Raw genomic sequence first — 19698 nt, 5'->3', positions numbered from 1 at the left:
TGTAAATGTAAATGTGTGCTCATGTATTATAAACTGACGACATCCATACAATATATATTGTTCCACGGATGAATAAATAAATAAATAAAAATAAAACAAATCAAAACTCAATATTCTGTCTTTTTTTATTCTTAGTGTGTTCCAGATTATTTGTAAATCTGTGCTTTACTGCAGCCAATATCTTAATTCCTTGCATGCTAAGCATGTTACAGTCTCAAAGTTAACTGTGTTTCCTAAGCACCATGCATTATCTTTGGGCTGAAATTTGATGATGCAGGAATTTGTGTTTGGCAGGGTCTCGAATTTGTTATGGCAAAGGATTTGGCACCACTTGAAGGAGATTATGTATGTGAACTAGTAATTAAGATGGTGCAAACTACTGAAGAGTATCAGTATGATTTCAGCCGTTGCTTAGCCATTGAAGGTACTGAAAACTTGAATCTTTTACATAAACAGAAACTGAGCAACACTGTATTGACTTTTCTTTCTTTCTTACACAGCTACGTATAAAAACAATAAAGGATTGTGTTTCGATATTTATGAGTTCATGGGTATTTTACATGGGACAGAGCATTTCTTGACAGTTCTCCAAGCCAAGGTTTGTTTTAATGTGTATATAAGCTAAAAGCAAGATTGACCATCACCATGGACATTTTTGAGAATATATGTTGATTTTATTAATTGAAACATGTTATGAATTTATAATTTCAAAGTATCTTCATTAAATTTTAAATATTTACTCTTTGCAGTAAAATGTGTTATGTTATATTTTTCTGTTCAAGATTGGAGGTCCTTGCATCATTATCCACCTCACGGATGACTCAGGACAATCAGTTACTTATTCTTGTACATATTGCATGGACAAAGGAAAATGGATTACAAATAACATGCCTCAACTGATCTTTCATCCATGCAAGCTGTTGTTTCAACTTCCAGTAAGCAAAAATAATTACTGAATAAAATCATTCACTTAACCCTAGAGTGTATATTTTATTAACTTCAATGGGGGTTAGGAGCTTTATACTGGGCATAAAAATACAAATTCTCTCCACCTTATAAAATCTCAGGCTTCCAACTGTGCTGAGTGGTCATAAATCCACCAGCTTTCTTCCAATTACTTCTCGGCCATTGTCAAGTAGTAACTGATGATCATGTGGTTGCTGCTTTCAACCGTACACTGGATGCAATGTCACCAATGCTCAGTCCATCACTGTAGAAGTCAGTGTTTCCATACTACATCTGTTGCACCTGCTTCAACCTCATGATGGTTGAATTCAAAGCTCAATACTGCGCTCAACTGCAAACTACCATCTTTGTTGATGATGTTATCCAGTATTTTCACCTTTTAGCTTCTTTAATTACACTATTGCTGAACCCATTAGATTTTCTAATGATAGAGGTGTTGTTGACTGCAATTTCACGTTTGTTTTCAATGCATTTTTCTGGTGATACTGAATACAATTTTATGCCCATTTTCAATGCATTCTTCTGTGTAACATGGTTGCAAACACATCTTAAGTTCAATCAGCATTGTTCTATTGTGAACATGTTCCACCCAATCTAATACTGTCCATATTCTTGTGGTATTTTGTAAATGCAAGGAGTTGCGAGACCTATATTATCTCTCACAGGACTCATGAGTTGATGTAGTCTAGTTGGAGACTTGAAGCTTGACCTGTTATGTCTCTTTAGTAGCCATCTAACCTTCCCACTCACTGAACCATAAAATGGCAAAACCCCAGACTTATTAATTTCCTCATTGATGATGCTGTTTTTGGATAGCTCCTAAAATTGCTTGCAATATTTGTTTGTTGTTGTAGACATTCTCACAAAAATCTTTTTGTTAGTGGTTCAATTCTTGTGTTAAAAGGTCAGAGATAGCTTCTACTTGACAAACCAAGGTCCTTAGAACTGTCTGCTTTTGAGGTAAGTGGTGGTGGTTAAAAGTGTGACAATGCTAGTACACATAAGTTGGTTTTCTATTCATACTGTGGCCAAGACATCCATCAGAACCTCCATCATGGACATCTACATCTATATCTATACCCTGAAAACCACCACGAGGCACATTGTAGAGGATACGGTCCATTGTACCAATTATTAGGGTTTCTTCCTGTTCCGTTCACGTATGGAGTATGGAACAAATGATTGTCTGGATTCCTCTGTGCATGTAGTAATTATTATAATAATATCCTCATAATCCCTATGTGAGTGAGAAACAGGAAATCGCAATATACAGGGTGATTATAATTAAAGTTAAACTTACAAACTGCTGTAGAAATAACACCACTGGTCAGAATGACATCAAATTTCAATGGAATACTACCGGAGAAGGAGGAAAACGTATGACAGAAGAAAAATAAATAGTTACAAAATGTAGCAATAGATGGTGTTGTAAGCATCAAAATTTAATAGTGGTTGACTACAAATGATAAATGAATCATACAACCATGTGTAAGGTGTACATTTGACATTAAACAAATTATACTACTCAGTGTCCATGGGCGTACAGTTGTGATACTGATAGTTATGTAAGTCCAGCCACAACGGCAAGGTCATATCACAACGTATGGGAAAAATCCGCTTTTAACTGCACTAAGGGCAAAAACTGCATAAAAAGCATCACTCACATCGGTTTTTAGTTGTCCTGAGACCAAAAACTGCATAAGAACCAATCACATCAGTTTTTAATTGGCCTGAGGCCAGAAACAACATAAAAAGCATCAGTCAAAACCAAATCAGATTATTAATTTCTGTGTGACTGGTGTAAAACACGGTCAATATGCTGTCCACCATTTTCTGCAACAAGCTGAAATCAAGAAACAGCATGTTCCACAACTAACTGAAGTGTTTCCAGGGTCACTTTCAGAATGTGTTGTGCAATGCATGCTTTCAATGCACCTCAGTTTGCAGTTGGAACACTGAACATAACATCTGTCAGATAGCCCCACAGCCAGGAGTCACGCAGATTAAGATCAGGTGATCAGTATGGCCAGGCTGTAGGAAAATGGTGGCTGATAATTCTAGCATTTCCAGTGTGGTGCTTCAGCAGCTGCTTAATTGGATTTGCAATGTGTGGAGCTATGCCATCTTGCATAAAAATTATCCAATCCACACAGCCACACTGTTGGAGAGCTGGAATGACATGGGTGCACAAAAGACACTCATAGCACTTACCAGTGACGGTACAGGTAACAGGACCAGAAGCACCTGTCTCTTGAAAAAAATATAGCCCTATGATAAATGATGCCATAAACCCACACCACACAGTGACCTTTTCAGGATGAAGTTGTACTGGTTGATTTGCATGTGGATTTTCCGTTGCCCATATTCGACAATACCGTGTATTGACATATCCAGTCAGATGGAAGTGGGCTTTGTCTGTCCACAAAATCTTCCACAGCTAATCATTGTCCACTTTCAAGTGAGCAAGATATTCTAAAGCAAAGGTCTCTCTTGTTGGCAGGTCAATGATGACGCTACAGATCAGACTTTATCAGTAATTATAGTACAAGGTTACATCACCAGTTACAGTTACATTCTCAGCAAGTACATCAAGTCCTTTCATGCATACATGTATTTTTTCATCATTACTAACTTTACAACAGTAGCTGGTATACAATGTAAAATGCATATTACTATATACATAACTAGGTCTAGATTGGGTCTTAGCATCTGTTCCACAATGCCAGGTCTTGTACGTGATGACATCTCTGTCGGCGAATGATTCCAATACAGGCAGAGAGGTATTCTCACATCGGACGATAGCAAGAGTAAACCATCCACTGAATTGGAATCATTCGCTGACCGAGATGTCATCGCTTACAAGAACCTGTAGATGTACTTCTGGTAATCGAGGCATAGTACTTCAATGCTGTTGCAGATATAGCTCACAGTGGAATGATTCCGCTGGTCTGCGATTGCGACTAATTTTTACAGGTTCTTGGCTGACGCTACAGATCATACTTTATTAGTAATTATAGTACAAGGTAACATCACCAGTTACATTTACATTCTCAGCAAGTACACCAAGTCCTTTCATCTGTACATGTAGTTTTTCATCATTACTAACTTTACAACAGGAGTGGGTATACAATGTAAAAGGCATATTACTATATACATAACTAGGTCTAGATTGGGTCTTAGCATCTATTCCACAATGCGAGGTCTTGTAAGCAATGACATCTCGGTCGGCGAATGATTCCAATCCAGGCAGAGAGGAATTCTCACATTGGACGATAGCAAGAGTAAACCATCCACTTCCAGCTGGCCCGTGCAAACCGATGTGAGAATGCCTCTCTGCCTGGACTGAAATCATTCACCGACCGAGATGTCATTGCTTACAAGACCTGGCATTGTGGAATAGATGCTAAGACCCAATCTAGACCTAGTTATGTATATAGTAATATGCCTTTTACATTGTATACCCCCTCCTGTCGTAAAGTTAGTAATAATGCACATGATTAATTTTGATTGGATAGCAAAGAAGGATGTTTCGTAGGCTTTTATGCACTGTGCTCACAGGTATGTCCAGTGTTCAGGCAATTCTCTGTGCACTACATATTTGAACACCACCACTAGTCTTCTCTGTGGCCACTGCTTCCACTGACATCAAATCAATTCGTTTACTCCCTCTACCAGGTTGCACATCAAAGGAACTCATCTTTTCGAATTTCCTAATCATTTTCTCCAGACCCACGGCAGTCATCAGACCAATCCTTTTTTAAAACCCTTCAGTGTCTGAAACTTCTGCAGAGAGACGTGTGCACAGTCATCATTCTTGTAATACAGTTTTACAAGCACAGCATGATCCTACATTGAGACTGTCATGGCGAACATAGCAGATGCAAAAGGAGGAGAAGCCGTGTACCCGGCGTGTTTATACCAACTTCAATGGGTCGTGTGCATTACAGGTGTTTTCATTTACATATTCTGACACATACAGTGCCATCTATTGATCAATTTTCACACTATTTTTTTTTTCTTCTGCCGTACATTTTCCCCCTTCTCCGATAATATTCCTTTGCAATTTGACGGCATTCTGACAAATGGTGTTATTTCCGCAGCATTTTGAAAATTTAACTTAAATTATAATCTCCTTGTATTCCTAGAGTCATCATTTAAAGCCGGTTCTTGAAACTTTGTTAACAGGCTTTCTCAGGATAGTTTACATCTATCTTCACAAGTCATCCAGTTCAGTTCCTTCAGTATTTCTGTGACATTATCCCACAGGTTAACAAACCTGTGACCTTTTATGCTGCCCTTCTCTGTACACATTCAGTATCCCCTGTTAGTCCTATTTGGCATGGGTCCCACACACATGAGCAATATTCTATCAATAAACCAAAGTGTACCACCTGCCTTACCCAAGATTGAATCTATGAGATTATTACATTTCACATCCCCACAAAGTGTTTTGGGGAGCAAAATAACTGATGACGGTCAAAGTAAAGAGGATATAAAATGTAGAATGGCAATGGCAAGGAAAGTGTTTCTGAACAAGAGAAATTTGTTAATGTTGAGTATAGATTTAAGTGTCAGAAAGTCATTTCTGAAAGTATTTGCATTAAGTGTAGCCATGTATGGAAGTGAAATATGAATGATAACTAGTTTAGATAAGAAGAGAATAGAAGCTTTTGAAATGTGGTGCTACAGAAGAATGCTGAAGATTAGATGAGTAGATCATGTAACTAATGAGGAGGTACTGAATAGAATTGGGGAGAAGACGAATTTGTGTCACAACTTGACTAGAAGAAGGGACAGGTTGGTAGGACATGTTCTGAGGCATCAAGGGATCACCAATTTAGTATTGGAGGGTAAAAGCCATAGAGGGAGATGAAGAGATGAATACACTAAGCACATTCAGGAGGATGCAGGTCGCAGTAGTTCCTTGGAGATGAAAAAGCTTGCACAGGATAGAGTAGCATGGAGGGCTGCATCAAACCAGCCTCTGGACTGAAGACCACAACAACAACAAAGTGTTGCTTTATGTGGTCATGGATGCTATTGAGGTTTTCCAAGAACTCTCCCCATTTTCCACACCCATATGAGCAGACAATGACTGTGTTGTCAATAAAGTGGTAAAAACAACTTGGCTATGTGGTAACCATGTCTGAGGCAGTACCCTTAACAGTCTCCTTGAACAGGATACTTATGGTCGGAGCTTATTTGTTTATTTGCTCACCATATAACAGTCAGTTTTTGGACATTGTCGCTGCGCAGGATTAGCCGAGTGGTCTAAGGTGCTGCAGTCATGGACAGTGAGGTTGGTCCTGGCGGAGGTTCGAGTCCTCCCTTGGGCATGGGTGTGTGTGTTTGTCCTTAGGATAATTTAGGTTAAGTAGTGTGTAAGCTTAGGGACTGATGACCTTAGCAGTTGAGTCCCATAAGATTTCCCACACATTTGCTTTTTTTTTTTTTTTTTTTTTGGACATTGTCATAGATTTTAATTCACATATACAAAGGCTTAATTAACATACATAAGTACACACATCAATATAAATAGTGAAGGTCAGAAATTATCATTTTTTGTTGAAAAAACTAACTTACGCTATATACACTGTTTTACAGAGAAAACTTTAAAACTTGAAGTATAAACCCATACATTGATATAGTGTGTGAAGATCAGAAATTATCATTTTTGTGTTGCAGAAACAAACTTATGTTATATACACTGTTATACAAAGGGATGTTACAACTTGAAATCTTCTACTGAATAACAGCTTTTCCCTATTAATAAATGCATAAGTTTACCCTTCAAAGTATTTAAATTAGCTTTCTTGAGGCCAAATGGAAATCTGTTATAAAAATTGTTTCCTATAATATGTGGACTACAGTCTGCAGCCTATGTGAAAGTTTTTCCTTTCCTGCATATTGTACCTATTTACATTACTGTTTGTTACATTATGTTCTGGATTTTGTTTCACAAACATTATTGCCTGCAGGATGTACATAGAGTAGATGGTTAGTATTTTATATTTTCTGAAGATTTCTGTACAAGGCTCTCTCCTTTTTACCTTAGCTACTACTTTTACAGCTCGTTTTTGTAGTCTGAAGTGCCTGTCTATACAGGCAGCTGGTTCCCCATACCGTATCTCAATATGAAGATGTGGATGTATCACTCCGAAGCATACACTACTGGCCAGTACAATTGCTACACCAACAAGAAATGCATATGATAAACAGGTATATATTCGATAAACAAAATATACCAGAACTGACATGTGATTAAATTTTCGCTCAATTTGGGTGCATAGATCCTGAGAAATCAGTACCCAGAACAACCACCTCTAGCCATAATAACGGCCTTGATACGCCTAGGCATTGAGTTAAACAGAGCTCGGATGGCGTGTACAGGTACAGCTGCCCATGCAGTATCAACATGATACCACAGTTCATTAAGAGTAGTGACTAGCATATTGTGATGAGCCAGTTGCTCGGCCACCATTGACCAGATGTTTTCAGTTGGTGAGAGAGCTGGAGAATGTGCTGGCCAGAGCAGCAGTTGAACATTTTCTGTATCCAGAAAAGCCCATACAGGACCTGCAACATGCGGTTGTGCATTATCCTGCTGAAATGTAGGGTTTCACAGGGATCGAATGATGGGTAGAGCCATGGGTCATAACACATCTGAAATGTAATGTCCCCTGTTCAAAGTGTCATCAGTGTGAACAAGAGATGACCGAGACGTGTAACCAATGGCACACCATACCATCACGCCGGGTGATATTCCAGTATGGCAATGATGAATACACGCTCCCAATGTTCATTCACCGCGATGTCGCCAAACACGGATGTGACACGGATGCGACCATCATGATGCTGTAAACAGAACCTGGATTCATCCGAAAAAATGACGTTTTGCCATTCGTGCACCCAGGTTCGTCATTGGGCACACCATCGTAGGCGCTCCTGTTTGTGATGCAGCATCAAAGGTAACCGCAGCCATGGTATCCGAGCTGATAGTCCATGCTGCTGCAAACGTTGTCAAACTGTTCGTGCAGATGGTTGTTGTCTTGCAAATGTCCCCATCTGTTGACTCAGGGATTGAGACGTGGCTGCCCGATCCGTTACAGCCATGCGGATAAGATGCCTGTCATCTCGACTGCTAGCAATACGAGGTGATTGGGATCCAGAACGGTGTTCCATATTACCCTCCTGAAGCTTCAATTCCATATTCTGCTAACAGTCATTGGATCTCGACCAACGCGAGCAGCTATGTCATGATACGATAAACTGCAATCGCGATAGGCTACAATCCGACCTTTATCAAAGTCTGAAACATGATGGTACGCATTTCTCCTCCTTACATGAGGCATCACAACAATGTTTCACCAGGCAACGCTGGTCAACTGCTGTTTGTGTATGAGAAATCGGTTGGAAACTTTCCTCATGTCAGCACGTTGTAGGTGTCGCCACCGGCGCCAACCTTATATGAATGCTCTGAAAACCTAACCATTTCCATATCGCAGCATCTTCTACCTGTTGGTTAAATTTCACGTCTGTAGCACGTCATCTTCATGGTGTAGCAATTTTAATGGCCGGTAGTGTATTTATCTCAAGCTATCATGGTCCAGGAAGGCTGAGACCCTTTTCAATAGATACATATTGTACTGATTTTCTTACAGACATGGTCTCCATGATCTTTCCATGATACGTGTTCAACAATTATACACAAAAATTTGTGTTTGTTTGAGCTAACTGGCTCCTCATCACAACATCATATATTTGGCTAAAATACTCTCCACTGTATAAAAATAAAACTACATAAAGTGTTCTAGAGCAAAGATAACACTATACTTTCAAAAAAATGGGAAATCAGATGTAGCGAGTCATGTCAGGAACAGACACGAATAATAAACTGTGTGTTGTGGTTTATTCACATCATAGTGGCAATCCATATGGTTTGCATACAGGAAATACATAAAAAATTTACATTGCAACCACAATGAGTTTAAAAACTTATAAATAATAATATAACACTAAAATATTTATATAAATAGCTATTCTCTCTCTCTCTCTCTCTCTCTCTCTCTCTCTCTCTCTCTCTTTTTTCTCTCTTAGTGGGATATGTAACGTATGGAACAAACTGTATCCACCTGAGATTATTAGTTCATCCTTCATGAAATCATTCACTGAATAATAGGATTTCAGCATCAGTGCCTCACATAGTTTTATTTTCAGTGCATCCACATTAACTGGATCTCTTTTAATTTATTATAAGTTTTCATTTCTACTGAGTTGGTTGGAAATACAGTTTGAGGTGGCAGGTGGTAAGCATAAAGTTTCTTTTTTGTTTCTGGTGTCATGTGTTTGAGCAAAAATTATTCACCCTCAAATAATTCCTGTTTGGTATAAAAAAAGATAATAATCTCATAAATACACACAGATGGGAGCATCAGTATTTTCAGCTCTCTAAATAATGGATGATGTGATTCAGTGCAAATACTTCAAATGATTTTTTTTCTATACCAGCATCTTTAGCATCTGGACTATGTTAGCTGAACTTCGTCAAAAAACAACACCATATCTAATAATGGATTCAAAGTAGTTTGTGTGATGCTACATTTGGTTTGTGCATGTCAGTTGCAATACATAATATTTACACTGAAAATATAAAGATACTCAATTTATTAGCTTGATACTCAATGTGTGACTACCAGCTCCAATTGTTATTTTAATTTAATCCTAATAATTTAATTGAGTCAATTTTTTCTATGCCTCAGTTGTTGTCAATAACTATATTCTGCTACTATTTAGACTGTTTGGTTTCAAACTGTGTGAGTCTTGGATTTAAGCCATTTGGCTGAAACCAAGTTTCTAAGGTACTGAGGCTAACAATCAAAGATTTGGTACTTTTTTCTGCATCTTGATTTTCAGCTAACAGCAAAGTTTTATCCAGGAAAAGAACTAATGGGGAGCCAACATTCAATGGTAAATCATTAACAGTGATGGGAAATGGGACTGGGTCTACTATAGAGCCTTATGGAAAATCCTGAGCTCTTTGCTTTCTGTTTGATATGTGAGATTTAAGCCACTGTATGGTACTGCCCCTAATGTGACACTCATCAAGTCTGTAAATAAGCATAATATGGTTCACAAAATCAAATGCCTTTGTGAAGCTGCCGCCTTATTGCTCCTGTCTAATGATGTGCTTATTTTCTCAACAAAGTAGTGTACAGTGTCTATGGTGTTTTCCCCCTTGTTGAAAACCAAACTGATTGTTTAGGATAATGAAATATTTTGCAGTGAAATTTTGGATTTGAGTAACATCAATGTTTTCAAATAAGTATTTTAAATATGACTGGGAGTATTGAGGTAAGATTAAATTTCCCATGACCTTTCATGACTCCTTTTCGAAAAGTAGTTTAATATTGCCATATTTCAGTGCCTCTGGGAAGCAGCTCTCTTCAGAACATTGATTTATTGCTTGAACTAGGGGCTTTGTAATAATGTTGTGTACTTCTTTAGCATATCAATTACCATTTGGCTGCCGGCTCTGCTGTGCCACCTGCATCTTTTTTGCGGTCAACTTATTAAACCTTTGATGCACGAGTGGCTGGATTCTCAAAATTGCATGAGAGGGGTCGGTAAGACCCCTACCTTGGAACAAATACTAAATGTTGTTATTAAAAGAGATATTATCAAAATTTGAAGAGGCTGATGATACAGAGTTGATAAGAAAGTATTTATTATGATATTGTGACCTTTAATTTTAGTATAATATGAAATGCAGTATTATAAATTACATTATAATTTCCCTGAATTGAGTAATTAACTCTCAATTTTATTGATAACACAACAGAAGATATGCTCATGTAAAGCACCACACCTCACAAACAATTTCATTTTATTCATTGCAAATAGTTTTTATGCATTTGCAGAATAATTGGCCACTTTTTCTGTCTGATCAAGGTGGGAACACGAGGCATCTTCTTTTTGATGATCATTCCCTTTTCTGCAATCTTGATCTGTTGGCAAGTAGCTTTATTCTGGATGTTTCAGTAGTTGATTCTCATCTCTAGATGATAATTTTTTTTTTCCTTTTATCAGCTCTGCCTTTCAGGTGGGTTGGGAAAATAAGCACAAGATATTTATTGCTACTACAGCCAATAAATTTGTCCGTAAGACAAAATACCTTCTTTTTGACTGTTCTTTTCAGGTATTCATGCCTTTTGATCAACAAGATCAACTCTTGATTTATATTCATCATAGAATAAAAATCTCTCTCACTTACTTGTTTTTACTTCCTACGTCTACAGAGGTGCTGTGATGCAGAGAACTTTCACAATATCACACTTTTGTTCTTTTTGGAAACAGAAAGTACAATTGTCAAGTTGTCTTTCAAACAAAACAATAATTATAAAACTTCTCTGGATGTGGATAGAATTTCCTATTTGCTCTGTTACAACTACCTCTTACTGGAGCAGGTGGAGTTTTGATGATATGTGAACTCACTGGCGGCAGCAGTTTACTCTGTTAAGTTCCACCATGATTGTTGGAAATCAGTAGTTCTGTACTTGGTATCATCTAATTCATCCTGTTTGCTTCATTCGGGATGCTAGAAGACGTGGGTTCATTATCCTGGAGACTGTCCATATCTTAATCTCTACTACCTCCTTCTTCATCTTCAAGCCGTTCAATAATAGCTGAATCAAAATTTCAATCAGTTTTCTGACTTCAGATAACACAGGTACTATGGCATCCATGTTCTTAGTAAAAATTAAAAGTTAATTGACTAATTATTCCATTTATTTAAAAAAAAAGTGTTCATCTGAAAGTATTTTGACACTGGCAATGTGGAGTAAAACCAACTCAGCAGGCGTTAGAAAAATGACTTTTAAACAGTTGCCACTAATTATGAGCCACCAGCTATTAACTATACACCAAAAGTACAGATTTAAAAAAAAAAAAAAATCACCTACAGTTAGCAAAATTCACTGAGCAATTCTTTTTAACTAAATGACCACTGCCATTCCACTGCCACTCAATAAACAGGTGCAGAGCTTTAAAAACAATTAACAGTCACTGAATAGCTAGCTACAGTTAACCAAAGTTCCCTGATCACATTTTAAGCAAATTACCTTTAAACAGCTGTTATTAATTACAAACTCACTGTCATCCAGTAGACAGCAAAATAAAAAACAAAATAATTAACAGACACTGAATAGGCAGCTACAGTACCCAAAATTTGCTGGTTAGAAAGTAAGTGAATGATTTTAAAACAACTGCTATTAATTATGTACTCAGTGTCATTCAGGACACATACATGGTACATAATTTTAAAACAATTAACAGCCACTGAACAGACTGCTATGGGTAGCCAAAATTCACCAACCAGTTTTAAACAAATGACATTTAAACAGCTGCTATTAATTATGAGTGGTGATTGCATAAACCCAATAAGGTGGCAGGGGTTGGGGAGAGAGGAAGGAAGGGGGAGGGGGGAGAAAGGGAAGAGTGAGAGGTAAGGACATATATGCCAGCGTGCTGAGCTGCCCAAGCACCCTGGTGGTCAGGCAGCAGTCAAAGCTTCAACATGATGATGGTAGTGTGGCCCAGCTTTTCAACAATGACAGGCTGGCCCAAGTGGGTTTTGAAAACAGCTGTACAGGTCTGATCATCCAAAAGAAGTCACATTTCTATGTTACGTGAAACCTCTTGAAGAGGGACCACTACCATAGCCTTTCTGCTGTTACACAGTAATGGGTAGTCTTGTAGACACACCTCCTCCTGCTGGTTGCTGTGCCAGTAGATCAATGCCTAAGGCTGATGGAGATGGATACTAATGTCCTAGACATGATTCTTGGCTGTAGGTGTGGCCTGTGCCACAACAGTCATCTAGAAAGCTATTTGAAAAATTTCTAAAGTTTTCATTGCTTGAAGTACAATGATCAAAAGGTCATTTTTCTCTCTTTCAGATTATTATTAAACATTAACAAGTTTTCTTTGCCAAAGGTACTTCTCATATGGGTTTTAAAACTTGTAATGTTTTTTGTCTGCTTGTGGAAATTTGTGGATACTGTCTTCCACAAACCCGAGTCGTTTTTATCACTACGTAAATGACACATTTGCTGTCTCACCACATAGGTGTGAAAAACTGAGAAAGTGTTTGAAACATCTCACTAGCATCCATGATCAAATGACATTCACAATGATCGAAATTGAAAATGACAGCACTTTGCTGTTCCTTTATGTCCTCATCTGCTGAAAACCCAGTGGACGTGTCAGCCTGCAATGTTACAAGTAGCTGGTTCGACTGCTGTGGGATGGATTGAACCTGACAGGTCAGCTGTGGGCTGGCATGAATGTTTCGTGGGGTGGCCAGCAGTCAGACAAACTGTGATAGGCGAGCTGAGTCAAAATAAAGCTGGCTAGCAAGCCACGAGGCCCAACAGACATTAGGGTTTTCCTATGCAGAAAGAGGGGTGTGTTCCAGTGACACAGTCATGGGATGAGCTATGATGGAGGGATCTGTCACTTGAGAAGTCATCATTAATATAACATTAAGGAACATATGTAAAATTTGTAGCAAGTATGGTAGGGAAGAAACCAACCCACCAGTTTTGGAACCACAGCAATGGGATGAGCTCATTGAACATAAATTCATGTTCATGTTAATATTTAAAATGTTCTTAACATTATACCATTATTGTTTATAAAACATTGTACCAACTGAATCCATCATGAAAGTCACACTTGCAATACACCAGATGAAAGGGGATAATGCCTGCAATAAAATGAACACGTTACTTTTCGAATTAAGCAAATGTAAAAATATTTATAAAGAATTTTGTTTATTTATGTAAATAGTGCCGTAACTAAAAAATCTTCCTCAGAGACACAAATGATCTTACCAGCACAAGTTTCCTTCTCTAATATTCCAGTAACTTTCAATGTGTATTGGAAACACTTCCTTGCCACCAATTGCTCCAACAGAAGCTAACCTAATTCCAACACTGAACCTTGCCTCTCCCATTTCATACTACCATCCAACTGTGATCCTCCCTCCCTCCCCCACCTAACCACCCCCTGGACACCTTCCAGGAATTCCTCATTACCTCCATCTTGGCCTCATCACCCTTCCCCAGGTTCCCTCCTCAGAACACCAACCTTACAGAACCTCAAAACATATTCTGAGCTAATCGTCCTACCTGCAGACAAATGTTGCACCACTGTTGTTATGAGTCACAGTGACTACCTGGCAGAAGGTCTCTGCCAATTATCTGACTCCTCCACTTATAAACTCTGCCAGAGTGATCCCATCCCAGAAGTCCAACGTAGCCTCCAATCTCTGCTTAATGCATCAGGTCCTTCTCAGAGACTCTCCACTGAGTCCATTTCTCTCTTCACTTCTACGACACCCTGCACCCCAATCTTCTCTATACTCCCCAAACTCTACAGTCCCAACAATCCTAGATGCCCCTTCTAGCTGGTTATTGTGCCCCCATGAAGGAATTTTAGCCTCCATTGACAAGCAGCTCCAACCAACTACGCATAAGGTAGCCTCCTATGTCAAAGATACCAACCACTTCCTTCACTGACTCTCCACCGGCCCCACCCCTTTACGTCCTGGATACCAACTTGTCACTGTTGACACCACCTCCCTATATACCAACATCCCTCATGCCCATGGTCTTACTGCTACTGAAGACTACTTTGCCCTTCAGACACCAAACCTACTACCTCATTTCTCATACACCATGAGTACCCACATGGCACTCTCTTTTGCCAACCTGTTTATGAGCCATCTAGAGCAGACCTTCCTAGCCTGCCAAAACACCAAACCCCTAGTCTGTTTCAGGTTCATTGATGATATCATCATGATCTGAACTCAGGGCCAAGACACCCTATCTGCATCCCTTCACAGCCTCAACAACTTCCCTCCCATCCGCTTCAACTAGTCCTCCTCAACACAGCATCCCACCTTCCCGGACTTTGACCTCCTCATCCCAGATGGCTCCATCCACACCTCTGTCCACATTAAACTGACCAACCACCAACGTTTCCTACATTTTGACAGCTGTCACCTCTTCCATGCCAAAAAAGCCCTCCTGACAAGAATTCCCATGCTCAGTATGCTCAGGGTCTCACCAAGACCTTCACAGATAAGTACTATCCCTCACATCTAGTCTGCAAACAGATCTCCTGTACCATTTAACCACACACCACCAATCCTTCCACACCCTCAAGAACCAGCTACAAAGGAGTGCCTCCTTCATCATCAAATGCCCCCCCCCCCCCCCCCAAGGACAGAAACAACTGAACCACATCCTTCACCAGAGCTTTGATTAGCTGTAACCATGCCCACCCAAACTCCACAACATCCTGTTCCATTCATTTGCTACTCTAAATCCCAACCCCTTGCCACAAGTATCATATCCCAGCAGAAGACCCAGGTGCAACATCTTCCCAATCCACCCACCCAACACTTTCTACCCCAGTCCTGTCATACACTTATTATATGCCATCAGAGGACAGGCCACCTGTGAAAGCAACACTGTCATACACCATATCTGCTGCAATCATCACCCAGCTTTTTATATTGATATGATCCCTAACCAGCTGTTCACCAGGATGAACAGCCACTGCCAAACTGTGGCAAAGAGCAAAGTAGTCCACCCTGTGAAACAACGTACAGCTGAACATAACATGCTTGATTTCGATGGCTGCTTCACTACCCGAACCATCTGCATCCTCTCCTCTACCAACAGCTTTTCTGATGTGAGCAGATGGGAGTTATCTTTACATCACATTCTCTACTCCTGAAATTACCCCAACCTCAACATACAGTAAACCCCTGCTCCCACATTCTCCACCCGTCAGTTTCCATCCCCTCTGTCCTATCACCTCCTCCCTATTCTCATCTCCCATCCTCTTTGTGTGCCAACTCACATGCCTGTCTTTTCCCTTCCCTGCTCCTCTCCTTTTTTGCTCCCTGTTCTCCCCTCTCCCAACCACTCTTCCCCATCTCTTTGTGTCTTAGCCTGCCAATACTGTGTCTGTTGGCAGTCTAGCCCTCCATGCTCCACCCGACAGCACTCTTCTCCCCTCCCCCCCCCCCCCCCCCCACTTGTACCCTGCTATCCCTTTCCCTTCCCCACTTCCCCACCCCCTACATGACAGTCGCATTGTGGTCCAAGCTGTCAGAGATGGCTGTCATGTGTGTGTGAATGAAAGTGTGTGTGTTTGTTTTATTGAAGAAGGCTTTGGCCGAAAGCTATGTGTAAGTGTCTTTTTGTTGCGCCTGTCTACAAATCAGCAGGTAAGGTGAGCAGCAATCTGTCTTATTCTTATACTGTTAAGCTTGCATTTTTTGCCATTTTTTGGTCCTGTGACAGGCTAGATTAGTTGCTTCATGGAGAAATATAACATTAAGTCTATCTCCAGACTCAGTCTAATACACATACGCTCATGAGGCCTGTGAAAGATAATGTAATCCTCAGAACTCCTGCTGATAACAGAACATCTTGTGTGTGAAGACAATTTTATGTTGGACAAACCATTCACAAGTTAAAACAATGCTGGAAAGAACATAACAGTTGTCTGTGACTGTAATGTCCAGAGAAACCTCTGGTACCTGAACATGCATTGGAAAAATGACAACACCTCTATCATCATGGGCTTCTGACTAGCATGCTCACAGAAGCTAGAAAAACTACAATATCTGATAACACCATCAATAAAGATGGCATTTTATAGCAGAGCATTGCAAGGAACTTGTCCATTGGAAGGTTAAAGCAAAAGTGGCAGTCAGTTACTACTTAATGGTCAAGGGGCACTCCACCAAAAACTAATGAATGTGTAACTCATTCATGTGGCAGGAAGCCCAGAACAGTCACATCTTGGTGGGTCCATGAATATTACTAAAATATTTCTTAAAACAATGTCCAGGATAGAACAACAACAATGTAGAAATGGTAGATCGCTAATCACCACCTAAAGGAGGCATTGAATTGCAGGCAGGCACAACAAAAAAGAGTGCTAAAATATTTAAGCTTTCATACAAAGTTCTTCTTCTGAAGCAGAAAATGCACACACACAAAAAGCACAAATGACACATACATGGCCACTTTCTCCAGCCTGTGTGAGCTGACTATGATTGCACCTGATGTGAGCAGCAATCTGCTTCAATATTTTTGATTGTGCCTGTCTGCAATTCAGTGCCTCCTCTAACTGATGAGTAGAAATCTAGCCTTTCCATATCACCGTTATTCCATGCCTCAGTTCCTATTGTTTGATTCTGCCCAGTGGCTTTCCTTCCATTCCACAATCCAGTGCTGTTTCCCTTTGTTACTATTTTCTTTAGCCCATTATTTTATTCAGTGTCCATCCTTTTCTTTCTCTTCTGTCCTATGCTTTATTGTCACATTTGAAACAGCATGTGCTCTGATGAGAGCAGATTTCAGCTTACATCAGATGGTGTCATAGTCAGGTCACGGCACCTGGAGACAGTGGTCATGTGCTTGTGTGAATGTGTGTGTGTTTTCTACATCAGAAGGAGGACTTTGTCTAAAAGCTTAAATATTTTAGCAGTCATTTACATTGTGCCTGCGTGAGACTCAACAACTTCTCTATAAGGTGAGTAGCAATCTATCCTTTCCATAATCTTGTTAAAATAGTTCTTAAATTTAACTTACGGATTAGAAAATAGCAGTATGTGGGTCTAAAAATCTGTTTTGTCACACTTTATTCCATAGGTTCTGATACAGGAAGAGGATGTTAAAGAAATGGAGTACAAAATCATTAATTACTTGCAGAAGCTTTGCATCTTTAAGCATCACATTCTAGTATCATTCATTTTAGATGGAAGAACAATAACCAGGTAACTAACTACATAATCTATTATTTAGAATAAGTGTGGCATGATTGCAATATTTGTTGCACTCACACAAAGCCAGTCAGGAATGCAGTCCTATAAAGGAACACCGAGAAGCACATCAGACTATATACGTAGATAGCCACATAATTTTCACATACACAAACAAAGAGTTTCAACACAATAATTAAGTGATTTAAAAACTTTCCTCAACAAATAATTGCTTATATCATGTCTGTTTGGTTAATTGAGAATTAATTGGAACTGAGTCAAGCGTCACTGAACCAAGCTTTTGTTTACTAGTATTTGTCAGAGTGTTTGTGAGTGTGTGTTTGATGGGGGAAAGGGGAGGGATTTGAGAATTCATTCAGCATCAAGTTATTTCTTCATCAGTAGTGCTGGTCATGGAAACATTGAGGAAAACATTTAATGAACACAATATGTTTATGACCAGACAGTGATCTGCTTATAAAAAATAATACTTGTAATATGCTACAAATGGTACGGGAATGTCAAAAACATTTCCCTGTTGAAGATTTTATTATGTGCCTGTATTGAGTGTCAGGGGAAAGAACAAAATACCATGTTAAAATGTTAAGTAGTAATAGAGAATTTGTCTAAAGATCAACGGATGCTTTCACAACAGACTTGAGGCTCCACATATGCCATAACTAATTACCAGGACACGTTGTATAGTGGTCTCAGATCATCTAATTCTACAGGAGAAAATCAGCTTTCAATAATAGTATCCATATAATTTTTGCTTTTCTTGGAAAATAGGTCAGGAGAGGAGGAATAAGCTCCTACTACCCAAACTCCAAGTTTCATGGGGTGCAGTGACTAGTAGAGGAGGTATTTCCCCAGTAATACAACAGTGCAAATAACAGAAACTCATATTTTGTGCAGCTTTCAAGGAAACTACGGAGTTTAAGACTAATATTCAAAGGTAATGAATGAGTAAATGTTTTGAATAATCATCTCCAGTTGCCTTGTAAACTGAAAGATGTGCACAACAGTAAATTATGCTCCTCTGCTGCAATAAAAATTTCACAACTCACAAAAATACAACATTAAAAATAAAGAACATAACAATGGTCCTGTGGTAACTTCTGGGTTTTATCCTTCATTTATTTGAATATTGTGTTCTATATATTCCATCATGCAGGAGAGGCTTAAGGATGTGGAATGAGTTAAGTATTATAGTAACAAGCAAAAGCAGCCACTACAGACTACTACCTATTCTTGTTGTTGAGATATGATTCCAACCTTGCAGAAGGACTACCTTTTAACACCATAATGTCTTAGTTTTCCTATAGAAACTTATGATCTATGCATTCTAAAGTCTTGGCAAGATCACAGAAAAATCAATACGGTAATATATCTAATTAAGTTCTACTATATCTGTGTTCGTGAGATCATGCATTGTTTTCTCTGTAGAGAAGCATTTACAGAACACAGACTGAGATGTTAGTGTCAGAAAATTGATTCTATATCCTGTTATAAATGACCTTCTCAGAAATTTTTAGAACATAGAAAGGGTCAAGATGGGTCTATAATTAATCACCACTTGTTTATTGCCATTTTTATAAATGTATGTTACTGCTACATACACTATGTGATCAGAAGTGTCCGGACACCTGGCTGAAAACGACTTACAAGTTCATGGTGCCCTCCATCGGTAATGCTGGAATTCAATATGGTGTTGGCCCACCCTTAGCCTTGATGACAGCTTTCAGTCTCACAGGCAAATGTTCAATCAGGTGCTGGAAGGTTTCTTGGGGAATGGCCGCCCATTCTTCATGGAATGCTGCACTGAGGAGAGGTATCAATGTTGGTCAGTGAGGCCTGGCATGAAGTAGGCATTCCAAAACACCCCAAAG

At 39.2% G+C, this 19698-nt stretch overlaps 1 protein-coding gene across 1 annotated transcript in view; it reads left to right on the top strand.

The window, feature by feature from the left end:
* Positions 1 to 19698, top strand: part of LOC126088291 (uncharacterized) — a 102118-nt gene that overhangs the window by 18580 nt on the left and 63840 nt on the right. The window contains exons 2-5 of the mRNA XM_049906420.1: positions 295 to 424; positions 501 to 598; positions 783 to 935; positions 17700 to 17824. Coding sequence (XP_049762377.1) covers positions 295 to 424; positions 501 to 598; positions 783 to 935; positions 17700 to 17824 — 506 coding nt within the window. The remainder of the gene's footprint in view (positions 1 to 294; positions 425 to 500; positions 599 to 782; positions 936 to 17699; positions 17825 to 19698) is intronic.

This window comes from Schistocerca cancellata, chromosome 6 (assembly GCF_023864275.1).
Source record: "Schistocerca cancellata isolate TAMUIC-IGC-003103 chromosome 6, iqSchCanc2.1, whole genome shotgun sequence".
Taxonomy (NCBI): domain Eukaryota; kingdom Metazoa; phylum Arthropoda; class Insecta; order Orthoptera; family Acrididae; genus Schistocerca; species Schistocerca cancellata.
The sequence above is the reverse complement of the archived record's forward strand: the minus strand, read 5'-3'. Positions and strand labels throughout refer to the sequence as shown.